General features: G+C 51.2%; 3 protein-coding genes across 3 annotated transcripts; 2 read left to right on the forward strand and 1 right to left on the reverse strand.

Moving 5' to 3' along the window:
• Window positions 1–4,765: 4,765 nt before the first annotated feature.
• VC83_02827 (uncharacterized protein) lies at window positions 4,766–9,277 on the forward strand (the record flags this gene model as incomplete). The annotated part of the gene is made up of 7 exons (XM_024466481.1): window positions 4,766–4,934; window positions 5,333–5,381; window positions 5,431–5,441; window positions 5,654–5,751; window positions 5,803–5,942; window positions 8,735–8,959; window positions 9,019–9,277. The coding sequence occupies 7 exons, from the start codon at window positions 4,766–4,768 to the stop codon at window positions 9,275–9,277; spliced, it is 951 nt and encodes a 316-aa protein (XP_024325578.1).
• A 336-nt stretch (window positions 9,278–9,613) lies between these two features.
• Window positions 9,614–11,505, reverse strand: CWC24 (RNA-splicing factor). Its single transcript, XM_024466482.1, has 2 exons — window positions 10,174–11,505; window positions 9,614–9,848 (listed from the first exon to the last, which is right to left on the reverse strand). The coding sequence occupies exon 1, from the start codon at window positions 11,473–11,475 to the stop codon at window positions 10,447–10,449; it is 1,029 nt and encodes a 342-aa protein (XP_024325571.1). The 5' UTR covers window positions 11,476–11,505; the 3' UTR covers window positions 9,614–9,848; window positions 10,174–10,446.
• A 587-nt stretch (window positions 11,506–12,092) lies between these two features.
• VC83_02829 (uncharacterized protein) lies at window positions 12,093–18,385 on the forward strand. The gene is made up of 4 exons (XM_024466483.1): window positions 12,093–12,215; window positions 12,320–13,103; window positions 13,154–17,573; window positions 17,633–18,385. The coding sequence occupies exons 2-4, from the start codon at window positions 12,681–12,683 to the stop codon at window positions 17,764–17,766; spliced, it is 4,977 nt and encodes a 1,658-aa protein (XP_024325570.1). The 5' UTR covers window positions 12,093–12,215; window positions 12,320–12,680; the 3' UTR covers window positions 17,767–18,385.
• The last annotated feature ends 126 nt before the right edge of the window (window positions 18,386–18,511 follow it).

The following is an 18,511-nucleotide window of genomic DNA, read 5'->3' on the forward strand; positions in this document are numbered from 1 at the left end:
ACCCAGCTCGGGTAGGTCTTCTGCCCGCTCCTTAGAGAAGACGTCGGCGAATTCAGCGTACTCCCTTGGGCATTGGGGTTCCAATGCTCCTTCCGAGGTCAACGCCAGGACAAAGGCAGTATCGCCTTTGTCTAGCTCTTCAATACCCACCTCCATCGCCTTCGATATATCGAAGGGGTAGCGCCATATCTGGGTCTGCCAATCGATCTGGGGGTTGACCTGTACGATCCAGTCCATTCCAAGGATAACATCCACACCAGGGGTATCCATGGAAAGGAACGTCTGGTCTACGGTCGTCTCCCTTCGAAAGTGGTCCCAGGCCTTGATCTGTACGGTCGCCGCTCCGTATATGGCAATCTCCTTGCCGTCCACAGCCCTCGCTCGAGGTGGGCCCTTGTCTCGGCACTCTAGGCCCTTATCTTTTGCGAAGAGGGGGTGGATAGTTGACGCGTCCGACCCCGAATCGAGTAGAGCCTTGGCCTTGTGCCAGGTAGGCCCTACTTTGATTTCAATGTCGATCTCCATCCTCTTCGCCTGCGTAGGGCGTAGGGCTTCGGTAGGGAGTCACTCCCGCTTGAGGAGTTGGGTATCCAGCTTCCGGACTCCCGGCCCAGTGTGCTGGCTACGGCAGTCCTTTGCAAAGTGGCCTGGTCTGCCACAGTTGTAACAGGCGTTCCCTACTTGGGTAGGCCTTGCGCCTTGGGTGTCGGCTGGCTTGCGCGCAGGTTGTTGGTCCGATCGACGGCGATCCTGGAAGGGCGTTCGCTCCCGGTGATTGCCCGACTTGTGGCTATTGAAGTGGCCCTTCCGAGCTGGAAAGCCACCCTGCAGGGTTCCCTTATTCTCCCTTGTGTTGGGCCTATCCGTAGAAGGATTCTTCTCGGTTACCCACCGGTTGTTCATTTCCAGCATGGCTAGGATATTGACAACAGCCTCCCTGTGGGTCGTGGAACGCTCGGCGTAGCCACCCTCAAGGAGGCGCTGCCTCATTTCTGGGTGTAACTTCGTCAGGAGGTGGGTGGTCCTCTGGGACTCGGTGTAGGGCTCCATTTCCCGCTCCAATTCCTCGAGGTACGCAACGAATTTGCGGATACCCTGCCCCTTACGCTGGTGGGCGCCGTTGTATTTGAGGGCTGCAATGCGTTGCCGGTTGGCTGGGTCGATATGGAGGTCGCGAAGGAACTCTTCAAACCCTGCGATATCTAAAGGGTCCTCGAGCCCTTCCTCTTGCGAGGCGCAGCGGTTGTCCCACTCCTTCATGGGGTTGCTCTCAAGGTATTGGGCGGTGAAGGCCACCTTGGATTGCTCGGTTGGGAACATTCTTGGCTGGTATCGGAAGGAAGCGCGGATTGAGGCCATAAACTCGTTGAGCTCTCGTGTCGACTCGCCTTTGTAGACCTTAGGGTCCTTGACCTTGCCGAAAGGCCTATATGACGGGGTTGCTTCTCGCGATACTACGGAGGCAGTCTCTTGTTCCTCCTCGTTTGGGGTCCCCTCCCATTCTTCCTCACTGTCTTGGTGTCGCCTTTTCCGGCGTCCTTCTTCTTGTATTCGGACCTGTCTTTCTGCGAAGACCCTTACTTCCTCCGGGTAGGCGCTATAGTCGTCGCCGTGCGATCGTCGGAATACTTGGAGGGCTTCTTCCATGGTATTGTAGTAGGCCCTCTCTTCTTCGATCCTATTCTTGAGGGCGGCCAGCTTTGACGGCATCCTGTCCGCTTTGCTCGTCGCGGAGCTGCTGGCTTCAGGGCCCAGAGTCGGTGGGCTGGCCTCGATGGTTTCTGCCGCTGGAGTCGCTCCTCCGGAGGTCGCTCGGGTAATCCTCTTTTCCTGGCTCGCCATCCTGATCTGGTAGGCTGAGTATGGGTTGAGTCAATAGAATTGTAAAGTCGTAGGACCCAGGGTCACACGGGAGCTCAGGGAACCAGATCAGTAGGTAGGAAGTAGGATTCAATGCGTAACAATAGGTCTACGTATATACAGCGACTATTGACTGGAGGCCTCACTCCGAGCCTCCAGCCCCTTATATACAGGAACCCGTAGGCCCTAATTTACCGAGCCCGCCAGGTCCACTGTAAGAGCGTGACACCTCACGTGCCCTCACGTGAGGGCCGCCTTACACCAGGATACCCATATCGGGTTCATTAAACATTCCGGATCATCAAGCTGCTCGGCAACCCTGAGGAGAATATCATAAGATGGGATTTGGAATGGATCTTGCCGTACGCCATTACTCAAGTCGACTTCCGCGCGTTTAGCAGGTAGATTAAAGCACACAATAAAGTAGTTACTGTTCTTTTGCATTCTCATCACGGCAACTCATAGAAGTTAGACGCTGAAGAGTCATCCAAGTCATTGTAAAGGAAAGGCACCTAGCGTCAACATGCATTTACAAATTGAATAGGCTGGTAGTGGTGATATGCTCATATATTAAAGATGCAAACATTGAATAATCCAACAGTTGAACCAAAGCAAGGGTATTTCAAGAATTAAAGGCTACTTACAGCCATTTCTGTGGCGAGGAGCTTCTTGCCATTGGCCTGGCAAAGCGGGATCGGGTATCCTATCTCGGCGCACTTCGACTTGGTGCAAAGATGGCCATAGCCGACGGTGGGGTGGCCAGTGGCATCAATGTCTATTGTCAATTTGTTAGTATCCCTGAAAATGTATGCTTGCGCAGAAGGGTCACTAACAAACTTTGGCGACGAAACCCTCAAACTCAGCAATTAGGTCGACGCTGGCCGCATTCGATTTAGTCGCAGAGCAGCTGCCTCCGCCGCCGCCGCTACTGCACTTCGGCTTGACATAGCCGCTGGAGCCAGTTTTGACGTAGTAATCGGCAACATAGCAGCCATCGGATGTCTTATCCCATATGCTGTTTCCGCTGACGCTGGTTCCTCCAGTCTGGCAGGTTATTGTAACATCGTGGCCCTTGGCGTATGACTTCTTCACAGCATAGCTTGTGCCTGGCCAGAACGGCAGTTGACACTGTCGCCTATAATGGGGAAGGCAGCGGCAGTAGAGGCCAGAGCGGCAGCAGCAGCGAAAAGAGTGAGCTTCATGGTGGCTAAGTTGGTAAGATTAGGTTGATGAGTTGATGAGTAGATGAGTTGGTGAGTTGATGCTTTGGATTGATAATAGATAGAATGAACGGAAAGTAGTGGTCTATTTGTACTTGATGTTTGGACAGCTTCCTGTCTCAAAAAGCCTCGTGATAGAGCCATGTTCAGGGAGCTTCTGTTCTTGAAAGCCTTGAAAAGGGGCAATGTTCAGCGTCTCTTCTCGGAAAGCCTCACAAACGAGAAATATTTCCACATCGCTTTTCGAAAGGCCTCGCGGTGGAAACATGCTTGTTTAGCCCGAGGCTTAATTCTAATCCGACGATGGTGATCATTCGCATAAGCGATCGGAGTATTAGGTTCTCCGCAGCTTCTACCACTGGCACTGCAACTAGGCTGCGCACTGGGTACTCACGAGTCGAGTAGTAGAATTTTTACTCACCCAGCTGAGTTACTCACTCATGTCCCGAGTATTGTTGAATGAGGATTACTCACTTGCTGAGTACCTAGTATGGGTCTTGGCAACTCAGTTATATCACGTGTTTGATTAGCCATTACTTATGTTAAAAACGGGGTGCGACTTCATTGATCAAGACGCCATAACTCCAACTCCATTCCCATATTGTTGATGTCCTATTCCACACTATAACCTTTGGCCTTTAGGTACCAGGTTACCAGATGGTTGCCAGAACTCATCTGACCTTCATTCCTGGGTGAGAGACATTTCCATCGATTAAGCCCACAGCTTAAACATCATATCCTGCAAACGCCGAACCAATATCATACCCTTTGCCTGAATTGTCACTCTCTTCGCATGAATAGCGAGGAGGTTTGTCACTATAACTGTTAGTATGTCCCTGTCACTATGTTTAAACATCATACTCTCAAATTCTCGAATGAGGAAGCATTCAGCAGCTTCCTAAAGAGCTAGGATAGCAGATTGCTGGAAGCGAAGATTGGACTTGAAGTCTTCTGTGATTTCCCTAACAAGACGCTGGAATGGGAGCTAGTATCAAGTTGCTGTCTTCTGATATCGCGGAGAGCCTTGGTGCCTATATGTTTATTAGAGAGTTCTGGTAATCCTCTGGTAATCCTCTGGTAATCCTCTTACTAGACTTTGTGCAGCGCGTGGCCTTCTGAGCATGATTGTTGCTAGCTTGAGATGAGCAAACTGGAGCTTTTCTTGCTGTGCCCACAGCCTTTTCCTGTCCCTTTCCGCCAAGCCCAGAGCCAGCCCGTAATCCAAGTGGCATCCTTGGTGCTATGCCGCCCGTTGATCTCCTAGCAGTTTGCTTGGTACGAGTCATTTGCTAATATCAAGGTGAGTTAGTAAAGTAAACACAAGATAAAGAAGTAGATCAAAAGATATGTGTACTTACAGTGAGTTTGTAGAAAGAATATTGCAGAAGAAGAGTATAGTAAAGAGGTAGAGGTTGAAAGGTATGTGTTTTATATGAAGGTGCGCATTGTGGTGTTGTTTTTGGAACAGTAATTCTTTGTAGGTGAATATTCCTTCACAAATATTTTTGTTTGCAACTTTAAAATAACCACGACCTTAGAACCACCTTCCTTGGTTACTCTCCGATCTACACATTCTTCTTCCCTTTTGAGCCTTTACCTCTTCTCTAGGACTTCAACTAAGTTTATTATCTTGATTCTATAGCCAGAACTTCTGGAGATCTCTGCTAATCACGTGTTTAGTTAGTATGGCGAAACTCAAGGCACATGAAGAACTCTCCACTAATGCGAATACTATCAAAGCTCGCAACTGCGTCTCCAACCTTACTGAAGATGAGAAGGCTGTTCACTTAGCACTCAAGGCTGACCATGCTGATCTGAGCTACTACTTAAAGAAGTTATATAAGTCTGCAAAGTGTAAGGATGCCTCCTTACCTAGATACTCGAAGAACCCGCCTCAGAGCTGTTACGGTCACCACAAGCATGAAATCCGACTCGGTGTGGTTTCGGACCAGTAGAGGAGGACATAGCGAGTTACACTATAGTGGGGGACGGTAAGGGTGTAGGGTTCAGGGTCGATGTGGACCTGTTGCGGTGGAAGGTTCAGGGCTAGGGTTGGGATAACCGAGTCGGGCCCGTTTCGGGTACTTAAGGAAACAAACTTAACGGGGTTCCCCCTTCATCTTTTTTGTATCCTTCGTAGTAGACCTATAGGATAGCATCCTTTTAGCCTCCAACTCGCACTCTCATATGCTATTACTGTGAGCTGGGTGCCCTGTGTCATTACACAAAGTATATCGCTGCCTCTACTGAAGACAAGACACGTCTACAGAATGAATTGAAGGTTGAGCGTATTTGTGTTCGGTAAGTTCCTTCTGGTAATCTCTGGTAGCCTCAATCTAACTATAAACAGGACTGAGAAGGGTACCCATGCATCTTGCATTGCGAATCAGAAAGTCAAGAATATTAGCGCCTCTTCTTCTCCACAAGCCCCACCATCTACTCCGCCCAAATAACTTCTGTCTGAGCTTGCTGCATTTGAGGGTATCTCAAGTATTCCAATCGATGACAATCATAACAGCGAATGGGAGGATACTGAGGTTGAAGACGATTTGGAGTTGGAGCTTATGTTACAGCGCGAGATATTTTAAATGACGAGGCTGTTCTACCAGATGAGCTTTCCGATGAAGAGATCACTAGCACCCAGGCTCTCTTAACTCAAGCGCACATTGATGTATGCTACCTCATAATCTGGTAATCTTCTGGTGATACTAATAGTTGATAGGCCCATGAAGAGTCCAATTTCCGCAAGTGGCAACATTTCTGGGATAGCTGTATCCACTCATATACGAGAAAGGCTGGAAAGCTGAGAAAGAAGCCTGAGCATCTCTTTGAGTATATGCCGTGGATTGATGTAGAGGAAGGGTACGTCTCTGATCATCCTAGCAATCTTCTGGCAATACTAATTGTTTATTATAGCACTTTTCACGAGGTTATCCCACCACATAAATATTTCTGTTTGTACGAGCAGGCAGTTTGGAAAGTGGGCCTAATTACCAGGACCTGTGCAGTGGTACCCAAAGTCTTACAATCTTGTCGACAATGGATGGTTGCAAATATCCACTCATAGTTCTAGCTTCAAAGAGGCGTTCTTACTTGTCTACTCTAAGAAGTTTGATAAGGAAAAGTGGGCTAAGGTATCAGCTGCACAGGATATGTTGTTCCTGGAGCTAGAGTAGAGGAGAACTTGAGTTGCTAAAGTTATAGCGCTGGAGTACCTTTCGCGTTGGAAAACCAGGTATTTAAGTACTTCATCGTAGCCAGACTTCTGGTAACCTTCTGATAATCGAGCAATTTGCCAAATGCCATCTCAATACTCAGAGTTGTTTGATTCTGACAGTATTCTCAGACTCTTTTCCGTCTTCTCAACGACTATCCTCATTAAATTAAGTCTGTAAGGACACAGGGCACCCAGCTCACAGTAATAGCATATGAGAGTGCGAGTCAGAGGCTAAACGGATGCTATCCTATAGGTCTACTACGAAGGATACAAAAAAGATGAAGAGAGGAACCCCCGTTGGGTCAATCTCCTTAAGTACCCGAAACGGGTCCGACTCAGCTAACCTGCCTTAACTCTTATCATGTGACCGTAACCTGCCCGACTCAGATCCTTTCCATCACTGAGGGACAGGCATCCTTACAAAGTCCCTGCAGGCCTTGAATATATTGGCAAGTTAAACCAATTCGTCAAATGGACTAAGGATACACACGATATATTCATTGAGTGGTGGAAGCTATCACGATGGTATGAACAACACTCAGATCATACTACAAAACTCCTTATGAAGATTGCATGGGATTCAACCAACTGGAGTTCTCAATACTGGAGAAGTTATCACCAAGGAGCAGACCGGCTTTCTGGAGAACCATGTGTTATTTGTACTTATTGTTCGAAGGCCCTTACGCATCCTGCAATCAAGTCTGCTGGCCCAAAGTCTATGGCAACACATCTTGCATCAGACATTTGCAAAAAGAAGTCACAGATGGGAAGGATAGTCTCTATCAAATGCGAATCAATCAAATGCAACCTCAACAAGTAAGGATTACCAGATTATTACCAGAATTATGTAGGTTAATACCTATAATAAGATCATATTCTCACACAAGAGACATTTTATGAACAAGTTCTATACACAGTTATCTTGACTCATAGCTCGTTCCGCTCAGTCGAGGATCCTCATCAAGACCCTATAAATACTTTAGGTATTAGTAGGTCTGGCCGGCCTCATCAAGCAAGGTGGAGGGATGTTCTTAAGCATATATAATAGATAATAGCGTTCTGATAATCTTCTGATAATCGTGGTACTTAGATAGAGGAATATACATGATTCGTTCTCACAGCTTACTAGAGATGGCGAGAGTGATGCTAATAGATGTAATACTTTAACTTAACCATAAAACAGTATTAATCGTATGAGGGACTGTTCACATGATGCATAAATCTTACACGTGATAGCCGAGTACTCACCGGGTTTTTACAGAGTAACTGAGTATTGACCTCACTCACCGAGTCGAGTAAAAGGTTCAGCTACTCACCCAGCTGAGTAACCCACTGAGCGAGTGAGCCGAGTATTGAGCGAGTAGTGCGCAGCCTAACTGCAACCACACAAATTACACGTGCGCCACATTTTTTGCTTAAAATAGAGTTTGATGGGGTAGGATCTAACAGTCATAATCCGTTAAGTCGATAGCTCGGGTCCCGTAAATACCATCGAGATAGCGTAAATATCGAGATATCGAACGTATTTTGGTAGTGGACAGGGGGGTTGAGGCCAGCAAAACGTATCGACGTAACGTGAATCGAGTATCGACTTAACGCGTCATGACTGTACAACGATATTTTCTTCTTTAAGTTAGACAGATCTTTGATCGCCGTCGTTAGTGTCCCTCTAAATAAGCTTGATGTGTTCTCCCGTCCGACTGACAGATCGACGCGACCCGTTCTACGAAATAATAACCCCCAGCTATAGTTCTAGACCCACAAACCTCCCCTTCTTCACCTCTCACCACTGCGCTGAAGAAACGAGAGATACACTGTAAGCCATGCGATTGAGGCGAAGTCTATTGAGTAAGCTCGGAAATGAAATTGCCAACAAGTATGGCATGGCAATGCGTCCTCTCTGGTTCTGGTTTCGGTCATTTCTTTGTTGCAGAAGGGTCGGCCACTGAACAGGTGCGGCTATCTTGAAGCTTCTCTATCCGTACAAAACCTTCCCATTGAGGCGAAGTCTAGAGGTGAAGCTGAAAAATGAAATGCCGAGTATATGGTAAGGCATTCTTCTATCAAACTATGCAGCTACTGATATTAGAGGCATAGCTTAAGGGTTAAGCTGTAAAAATAAAGTCTTGGAGAGAAGATGGCAAGGCTATCTCTTCTATATTTTTAGCCTCATCTTTCTCTTCTATCTCTTCTTCATGACGGGCACAGCTGTTTGGGCATGTATTATAAAGAGGTCGTGGCAGCCACATTAGCGTCTTTTTTGGACAGTCACAATCACAATTACATTCACATTCACAATCACAATCACATCCACGATTACAATCACAACTCCATCTTCCTCAATTCAGCTTTATTATACACCACCACATCTTCTTGACCTCATCCACAATGAAGCTTCTCAGTCTTGTTGCTTGCACTGCGGCATTCCTGTCGACAGTGCCTTCGCCTACCCCATTACCAGCACGACCGTCAACTGCCGCTCAGGCCCCAGCACGAGCTATACCGTAAAGAAAACCTACAAGAAGGGCGACAGTGTCACGATCAGCTGCCAGAGCGAAGGACTCGTCATCAGCGGAAACAGCATATGGGACAAGACCACCGACGGCTGCTACGTCGCCGACTACTATGTCAAGACCGGCACCAACGGATACGTGAAGCCCAAGTGCGGATGGCGGCGGCGGCGGCGGCAACATCCCTGACGAACAACTACCCGTACAAGAGCCAATGCGGCCCCGAGGACAAATGGCACTACTTCAAGTGCCAATGCACCAGCTTCGTCGCCTGGCGCATCAACGAGCGCCTCGGTATCAAGTTTCATAATCAGTACAAGGGTACCAACTGGGGAAACGTGAACAGTTGGGATGAGGCCGCACGCAAGACTGGCGTCCATGTTGACAACAACCCCGTCCCTGGATGTATTGCACAGAGCAATGCTGGATCTGCTGGCCACGTCTTACCAAGGTCTCTGGTAACACTGTGACTATCGAGGAGTACAACTACAACAAGTACAGGGGTTATTGCACGGGCACAGTTCCCAAGGGCAGGTTCAACTATATCCATGTTAAGGTCTAGTTTGTTAGAGGCGATGTTGACGGCTATTGTTCAGACCATCTTTTAGTGTTAGACTTTCCTTGATATTCTGTACCTATATAGAGCATATTAAAATTATAACGGATTAAACAACATTCAGCTTCATGTGACTATACATATTTTTCCCAATCCGGAGATAGAAACGAAAGGTGCTAAGTTGGTTTCCCGTTTATTCACCGTGGTCTCCTGAAGCAGGATTTAGCTCCACGGGAACTCTTACCGTGGCGGCCGGCCGCCCTTCCACGTAATTCCAGAGTCCTCCCTAACCTCTTCTGTGGTGTTGTCAACGGCCGGGGTGCTCATTCTCTTGGGTCTATATAAAGAGTGGCGCGATATGTAAACGGAAAGGGGGAATGGTAAAAATACATTACATATTTTACTAACTTATCACCGTATTTTACAAGCGAGTGGGCCACACAAGTGAGCCACCCCATTTTACACCTAAATCATGAATTTTGTAACTAAATATCTTAACAACTATTTAGTAGTAAACTATAAATATGTATATCTAGCCTTTATAGGCATTTAAAGTGTCTTATTTGAATTTTAAAGCAATTAGGCTTATAGTCATTAAGATACTAAGTTTTAGCCCCTACTTTAGACCTAAGTCTTAATATTTTAATGACTCCGTACAGTATAAGCCTAATTGCTTTAAAATTCAAATAAGACACTTTAAATGCCTATAAAGGCTAGATATACATATTTATAGTTTACTACTAAATAGTTGTTTAAGATATTTAGTTACAAAATTCATGATTTTAGGTGTAAAATGGGGTGACCACTCACTTGATAGATACGTATTCCTCATCATATTCACAAACCTCGTTTTCAGCGTCTATCCCCACTGACCTCCTTCCTAGTGTCTATCCTCACCAACCTCCTCCCCAGCCGCTATACCCAGCGACCTCCATCTCAGCCTCTATCCTCGCCGAGGCTGGGGAGAAGGTCGGCGAGGATAGATACTGACGAGGTGGTCAGCGGGGATAGAGACTGTGGAGGAAGTCTATCACTTGGAACTTATAGCATGCGGATTTCCCAACCTTTCACCCTTTCACCCTTTCACTCTTCCATCCCCTCCTCCTCATCCTCACTAACCTCCTCCCCAGCCTCTATCGCTCTCTCCCTCCTCTTCCTTGCAGCCTCCCTCTTCCGCTCCAACAACTTCTTCAGCCCCTTCGCCACATTAAACACCCCTCCCGTCCCCGACCCACACGCCGCACAACTGGGATCCTTCCTATACCTCCCCAGCGCACACGCCTCGCAGAAGTAGTGCCCGCACCGCGTTACAACCGGATGCTTATACCCCCCGAGACAAATAATACACGCAAACGGCACGCCCTCCAACTCCGCATCCTCATCATCTTCCTCCTCTTCTTCCCCCATCCCTCGTCCCGCCCTCGCGACCGTCGTCCCGCCAATATTCTTCTTCCCATTCGTCACAGTCTCCCACTCCTTATCCAGCTGCCACCCAGCCTTATAGTCCTCGCGCGCATGCAGATACTTGCAATTATCTCCAAACCCACAGAACCCCGTAGTCTTATAGTCCTTACACACATCCGGCGCAAAGTCCGTCACGGTGATGGTGCGGATATTGGTCGGGGCTTTGATGGGCCCGATGTTGCGATTAGGCGCGTCGGGGTTGCGCTGGATGAACGTCGTCTGTTTCTGCGCCGCGAGGCCTTTGTATGTGCCATCTGGGGCTGCGGGGAGGGCGCGCGTGCTGCCCAAGAGCTGCTTGCTGGAGAATGAGGGCGGGCGCTCATCGAACCACTCGGTCGTCTTGGTGGCGTCGTTAGCGCTGGTGATGCCGGCGCGGGAGGCGGCGTGGGCGGCGGGGGTGATTTCGGTGGTGGAGGCGGTGGGTTTGGAGGAGGCGGTTATGGTGCCGGTGTTGTGCTTGCGGCGTTTTATCTTGTGGCCTGCTTCGTCTTCGGAGGAGGAGTAGTCGTCGGAGTCTGAGTTGGCTGGGGGGGGCGTGGCGGGTCGCTTGCGGATGTTGGATTTGTTCTTGTTGGTGCGCTTTTTGAAGAGGGCTACTGGGGTGGGTGCTTCTTCTGCAGCTTTGGGAGGTGAGGTTGGAGCTTCCATGGTGGGTGGTTGAGGGTTGTGGTGAAGTTGTTCTTGGAATGGCGATGGGATAGCCTCGAGGCTGAATAAGAGTTCCGGAGCCTTGTGGAAATGTGGATCGCTTATGTAACGCACTTAGATCAAATATTAGCCAATCAAACGCGCGGACCGGTAGTTGTATTTTCCGTTGTTTACATTACATTTGGGATGTAACTTATGTAACTGGGTACTCTGTACTTCCGTCCCTAATATACCCCTAGTACCCTACTGTTGTACCAAGTACAACCCTCTTACCCTTCACCCTCACCCTCACCCTTAGACCCTCACCTTTCACCAAGAAAATAGTCAGAACCCCCATACAAGTCTACTGAAAACATCAGACGAACTTTTTTTACTATTCTATATCGCTGCCACCGAATTTTAGTTGGAATTGTTACTGTACTGACTGTACAGCTGTAATACTTATCAGACAGTGACAGTATTGACATTCTGCCCTTTTGACAAGTCTCTGGAACGCGACCGAGGATAGTGAGGATCCTCCCCCTGGCAGCAGCTAACTCTTCTGACATGAGATGGAGACAAATCAGCCTTATGGTTAGTCGAGTCTTTTTCTCCTGCACTTTTACTCATACTCCACAGAAACATCAAAACATGGAACGTGGGGAATCTGTAGGAAATATAATTAAAATGTCTTGTGATATAGCTGAGCTGAGCTGTTCGCTGTGTCCGTGTCTCTCGCTTCCAATATGTTGTTTCCACTGGTAATGGCAATCTGTCGGCTACTCTCTCTGCTCTTGACGCGCTTCTACGACCATCGCTCTGTCCGTGACTCTCCCCATTCACTGACTCAAATCGTCAATCACAGAATCTGAGACGACCACCCGTGAACGAATACCGGGGAAATTAATACAGGACTCTTCCCGCGTCATCCACGCGTTCTGTGTGGTTGGTTGATCTACAAACGCTACGCCAATATTACACGACCACGGCGATCCCGACTCGCACAAACAACACAGCCCTCTCCACAACGACTAACCACGCCCTCGGCCTGGTCGCCATTGTGAAGAACGAGACTAATTCGGCATTTCGCAAACGCAACCCATGAACAGCTTCCCGTAGGGCCAGACAGGCAGCAAACAAAACGCGAGCGACTCCTTGTGCCTGATCTAGTTTTAGGGAGGCATAGGAAGCTGCTTTAAAGGATCGGGACCTCCGCCGACGACATCATGGCAGCTACCGACGCCGAACAACCGTACGCCAACATGGCTGCAGGAGACCCCTTCACGTCGAGCACGAGTCACCGCTACTCCAACTTCGACAGTCAGCTATTCGCGCTTGGCCCAACCACATCTCCGGAGCAAGCAAAGCGGGCATTGGAGGCACATCTCGCAGAGACCGAACGTAGGATACAGGACGCGTCGAAGCTGGGCACGACGCTCGTTCAGCAGCGAAAGGAACTTGCAGACCGACTGAAGGAGATCGAGAAAGAGCAAGATGAGGGAGAGATCACGCCAGAGCTGAGGCAGAAATTGGTGGACATCGAGAAGGAGTACAATGAGGTTGGCCGCGAGAGCGCGCGGGCGTTTCTGCCAAAGTCGAGGGTGTCGAGCAGCGAGTTGGCTGAATCTCCATTTCCAGTTCAGGGCAAGGTATGCGGTCTTCCATTCACTTTCAATTCACATACTGACCATTCGTGAAGCGATCCGTGAGCCCCTCGAAATTCGAAAGCCAAGCTACTGCCTCGCCATCCAAGCTGAGCGTACCCAACCGCAAGCAGAGAAACCAGCCCTCAAACCGAGTTCACGATATCGAATTTGCAACCGAGATCTCTACCTCTCTCTTGTCACAAGTCCGGCACCTACAAGCGCTTCTGGCTGAAAAAGAAGAATCTCTACGAAACGTGAATACCGAAAAGGCACGGCTGGAGGCAGAGGCCGAGGGATTCAATCAGCGATTACGAGCTCTCGACGAAAGCGAACAACGTTACAAGGACGAGAATTGGAGTCTCGAGACCCAGCTACACGAGCATATCGCAACCGCCAAAGAAGCAGCTGCTCGCGAGAAGAAGCTTACTCAGAGCCTGAATGCACTCCAAGTTCAGAAGACAACTGCCCAGAAGGATCTTGACGAAATGAAGCTGAGCCACTCCAAACTGTCCGAGACCCACGCAGCGGCGGTGAAACACCACGATACGGAGCTCGGAGGACTCAAGCGGAACATGGCAATGGTCGAGAACGAGCGAGGAGCGCTGCAGCGCAAGATCGAAGACTTGACTGGCCAGAACCATGAGCTTGCCATGGCGGTTGCACGCCAACGTGGTATTGCAGATGAACAGGAGAGCCAGGATGCCACAGACGAAGACTTCGAGACCGCAGATGACAATGTCACACCTGAGCACTCTCCACCACCGTCGCCAACTAAAATGACTCCACGCCATAGCCATCTCGAGGCGGAAACTCTGAAGAGCTCGCTGCATCACGCACACCGAATGATTCAGAGTTTAAAGGGCAACATCCACCGCGAAAAGACAGAGAAACTGGAGCTTAAGCGGATGCTTCAGGATGCTAGGGACGAACTGGAGATTCGCCGCACAGATGCCGCTTCAGGCTCCATCAAGAAGAGTCGCAAAATGGACTCCAAGGAGTTCAAGAAGCTCTCTAAGGGCCAACTTGGCGCTCTCCGCAATAGCAGAAGCGAAATCTCTATGAATGATGCTCAATGGGAAGACCAAGATGGCGAGTCTAGCCCCTCGCGCGCTGCTTCAGCTCGCGTTGCCTCGATGCCTGGCAAATACGCCGAGTCCAGCGGCCAGTTCGAGACCTGCAACGAGACTAGCGACGCCTTCGAGACGGCCAACGAGCGCGACACCGAGACCGATGACTTCCACACTGGCAATGAGGGTAACACCGACAGTGATGAGCTGACTGAGACCGAGAGCGGCGCAAATGTCAGCACCATTCGCGGCCGCCCAGCACCCCTTAACATGGCCGCGAAGCGAAGCTCCTTCCTCAGCACTGCCTCAACTTCAGGTGACGAATACAGCTACGAGGAGCTCAGGACACCCGTCCAGTCCCAACCCCAGCGCCTCCGCCTGCGCATGGGCCGCGGATCATCCCGTCGCGATCGTATCGCCAGCGAAGAGCCTTCCATCGACAGCAGCCCCGCGGCAAGCAACAACGGCACACCTCAACAACCTGGCCAGAGTCTATTCGCAGAACTTGGCGACCTTGGTGGCAGCGATGATGAGTCGGCCATGGGCTCTAGCGTCGATGGCATGACACCTGGACGGAACCGCAGTATCACGCCCGGTGATACACCTGGCGGCGCGTCCGCGCGCATGTCTGCGCTCGACATTCCCCCTGTTCCGGCGCTGCCAAAGCCAGCTATGGTGGATTCGAGCATGATGACCGACGGCTGGGAGCCCGCGCCAGCGACACCCCAGAGCGCCGTTCCAATTATTGCTAGCGGCCTTGCCAGCGGCCTCGTAGGCGCCGGGCTCGTCGAGGCTGCCCACCAGTTGACCGACAACCGTCTATCTGTGATGAGCGACGTCAGCACTCAGGCCGGCGACGTCAGCGAGCGCTTGGCTGAGTTCCCTACACCCCCTACGCGTTCCGCGCCTCTTCCGCCTTTGAGCATCTCTACCATCCAGGCAGAGGACATGATGCCCGTTATCCCTGCGCCTGCCACGCCGGTGCAGATGGTGTTCTCGTCTATCGGGACGTCGCACACTGAGCCGCTAAGCCCAGTCCTACACGTGCCTACGCCTGTTAAGCTTGCGTTTGCGCCGATTGAGGGAACTGAGACGGAGCCCATTGAGAGGCCGGCGACTGCTGTCAAGATGGAGTTTTCGGGCATTGAGGCTGTGGCGATGGAACCTGTTAGCCCGGTTCTGCGCCCGGTTACGCCTGTCAAGCTTGCATTCGTGCCTATTGATGCTCTGGATACTGAGCCGATTAGCCCTATTGAAAGGGCTGTCACACCGGTTAAGATGGCATTCTCTTCCATTGAAGCTATGGAGACAGAACCTATTAGCCCCGTCGAGAAGGTCGTGGCCCCGATTAACATGGCATTCTCTTCCATTGGTGATACTGCCACGGAGCCCGAGTCGCCTGTGAAGAGGCTAGTGACGCCTGTGGCTTTCGAATTCTCGTCTGTGTCAAATACTGAGACCGAGCCAATTTCTCCCGTCGTCAGACCCGTCACACCACCGCGACCAGTGACGCCTGTTGCTTTCGCGTTCTCATCTGTGTCAAATACCGAGACCGAGCCAATTTCTCCCATTGTCAGACCCGTCACACCACCGCGACCAATTACTCCTATTGCCCTGGCATTCTCATCCATCACCTCTACGTCAACAGAGCCAATTGAGCCCCCGAGCCCAGCACACAATCACCTCTTGGCAGGTGCTCTCGGAGCAGGTGCTCTTGGCGCAGGTGCCCTCGGGGTAGGGGCCTTCCTATCAGATAAATCAGACAAGGAGCTCTCAACCCAGAGCCCAGAGACGCCAAAGGGCAAGGGTAACTTCAACGGCTTAATGAGCTGGGCGAAGGCTAAAACGCCCGTTGGCCCCCTTATTGCCGAAGACGAGACCCGCCAGTCGCCTAACCAGTCACCGCTGGCAGAGACGCCAGAGTCGCAGCGCCCATTCAAGGAGTTGTCTGTCAACACAAATGAGAGGCCTCCAAGCAAAGCCAAGCCTGATATGACGAGCTCTACTGCTCAGACGTCACTTACCTCGGAGGAGATCGATGAGATGCTCTCGAGGAAGAGCGACCGACAATACGATATCCTGACCGAGGACTCGCAGAAGCCACTGTCGCCCTCACGAACCGTCGTTCCCCCAACAATCCGAGTTCGGGAAAGCATGGGCAGTGTCAGAATTACGCGCCCGAAGGCTTTGGATCTCAGCCTTGACCGTGAGAACCAGCCCAGCAACAGGCCTGGCAGCTCCGGTAGCTACCGCCGCTCCATCAGCAGCCAACACCCCCCACTGCCTCCAAACCACCAACAGGTCATTGCTGCAGCCCAGCGGGTTGGATCTTCGTCTAGTAACCACACGGGCATCATGGGTCCTCCACTCCTACCTGCATCAGCCTATATGAATTCCAACTCCCAGCTGCGCCCGAGGACTCCATCCAGCTCCCGCGGTCCAAGCAGCCCCAAGAACGGCACTACGCCTCGCCCAAGATATCCTGGTGGCGCTGAGCTGAACCCCTCTATCACAGGCCGCTCGCGCGCCTCGTCGGTGACCTCCTTCGCCTCCGAAGTGGAGAGCCGCTTCAACCTGCGCGGCGGCCCTACCGAAATCCCCGGCGTGGCTTCCGGCACCGACCCGCGCATGATCCAGGCGATCACGCAGACCATGATCGGTGACTACCTGTGGAAGTACACCCGCAAGGCCGGCCGTAGCGACATGTCCTCCACGCGCCACCGCCGCTACTTCTGGGTCCACCCATACACGCGTACTCTGTACTGGAGCGACCGTGATCCTTCGACCGCTGGGCGCAGCGAGCTTAAAGCCAAGAGCGTCGCCATCGAAGCCGTCCGCGTCGTCACAGACGATAACCCGATGCCACCTGGACTGCACCGCAAGAGTCTTGTCATCCTAACGCCTGGACGCTCGGTCAAATTCACCTCGCAGACGGGACACAACCACGAGATTTGGTTCAACGCCCTCTCCTACCTCCTTCTGCGCACCGACGACGCTCCCGAGGACACCGCCGATGAAGCCCCCGACGCCCTGACAGCCGACGACGTCGACGAGTTTAACCCCGGCTTCCGCTCTTCCCGCCGCGGCGGCGCCGCCTCCCTATCCTCCTACAACAGCCGCGCCACGCGCAACGAGTCACCCGCCATCCCAGAGCGCCCAACACTAAACAACACCCCTTACAACGGCACCGCGGCGTCGCGCGGGTCGGTGGTCTCGCGACTGAGCAACTACTGGCGCACGAGCAATGGGGAGGTGTACGGTGCGCGGCGGAGCAGGCAGAGCACGGGGCAGAATAGCATATATGAGACTAGCGAGGTGCATGATAGTGCCGAGGACGTGCGGGCGATGATCGAGAAGCAGGATCGTGAGAGTGATCGGTTGGAGAATGTGAGGGCGTGCTGTGATGGTGAGTTTGAATCCCCAGAAGCGTATTTTAGGGGGAGTGGTTGCTAATGACTGTTATAGGACTCCATGACGTGGGACATCTGGCGCACACCCCTACGAGCTCCGTGCGCAACCGCCTCTCGCAGGGAACGCGCAGCTACACGCCCGGTCCTGGCCAGAGACCGGGCGCGACGAGCAGGCAGAGCGTGCAGTAGTGTACCATCATACATATAACAGCAGCGGAAAAAATTGAACGGGGGTGGGGAGATACGAGAGCGAATCGAATACCACGAGGTAAAAAACCACACATACCGTCCAGACGGCCACGATGTCACGCAATAACCCACTTAGACACGCCTTTTCAGGCCTTTCCTTATAACTCGAACCGCTTTTTTGTCTTATTTAGCTTGATTTTCCCCTTCCGAGACGCTCATTTTATTACTTCTGGGAAAGCGTGCGTGCGTGCGTGGGATGGCACAGGACATGGCGCCAGTACGTCGGCGAGAGATTGCGTGGGGTCGTCATGGATGCTGCTGATGCATCTTACTTTCTGTACACCTTTTCTTTCTTGCGTGTGAAGATGGAGCGCGGTAATGGTGGGAGTGGTGGATGCAGGTGTACGCTTTTCTTGATTGAGGGGTTGCGGATACCAGGGGCATGAAATTGTTGCGGGCTGAGGTCGCTGAGAGGCTATCTATTTTCCCCTCTTGGCGCGGAATGGGGAGCAGAGGCTCGAGATAATTTGCGGGCTGTGGGATGGGGCTTCTGGAGAAAGGGGCCACGGGGAGGGGTTGTTGTATGTAAACTTCGAGATTGTGTGATGATGAGTTGGCGGTTATGAATTTATGGATTTATGCCTATTTCATCCCTGAACTGTGGTCCCTGTGGTCAGTTTGTGAGCTTAATTAACCTCCGCTAGGAATCGATAATACCTGCAAGTCCCCTTATCATGCACGCAGG

The sequence above is a fragment of the Pseudogymnoascus destructans genome (genome assembly GCF_001641265.1).
Source record: "Pseudogymnoascus destructans isolate 20631-21 unplaced genomic scaffold scaffold_7, whole genome shotgun sequence".
Classification (NCBI taxonomy): Eukaryota; Fungi; Ascomycota; class Leotiomycetes; order Thelebolales; family Thelebolaceae; genus Pseudogymnoascus; species Pseudogymnoascus destructans.

What these genes read in the sequence shown, in the direction of transcription:
- CWC24 (XM_024466482.1), bottom strand. Translation starts at nt 11,475, where the DNA reads ATGGAAGCTCCAACCTCACCTCCCAAAGCTGCAGAAGAAGCACCCACC.
- VC83_02829 (XM_024466483.1), top strand. Translation starts at nt 12,681, where the DNA reads ATGGCAGCTACCGACGCCGAACAACCGTACGCCAACATGGCTGCAGGA. An exon ending in CATTTCCAGTTCAGGGCAAG is followed by an intron (nt 13,104 to 13,153) that starts GTATGCGGTCTT and finishes CCATTCGTGAAG; the next exon opens with CGATCCGTGAGCCCCTCGAA. An exon ending in TGTGAGGGCGTGCTGTGATG is followed by an intron (nt 17,574 to 17,632) that starts GTGAGTTTGAAT and finishes TGACTGTTATAG; the next exon opens with GACTCCATGACGTGGGACAT.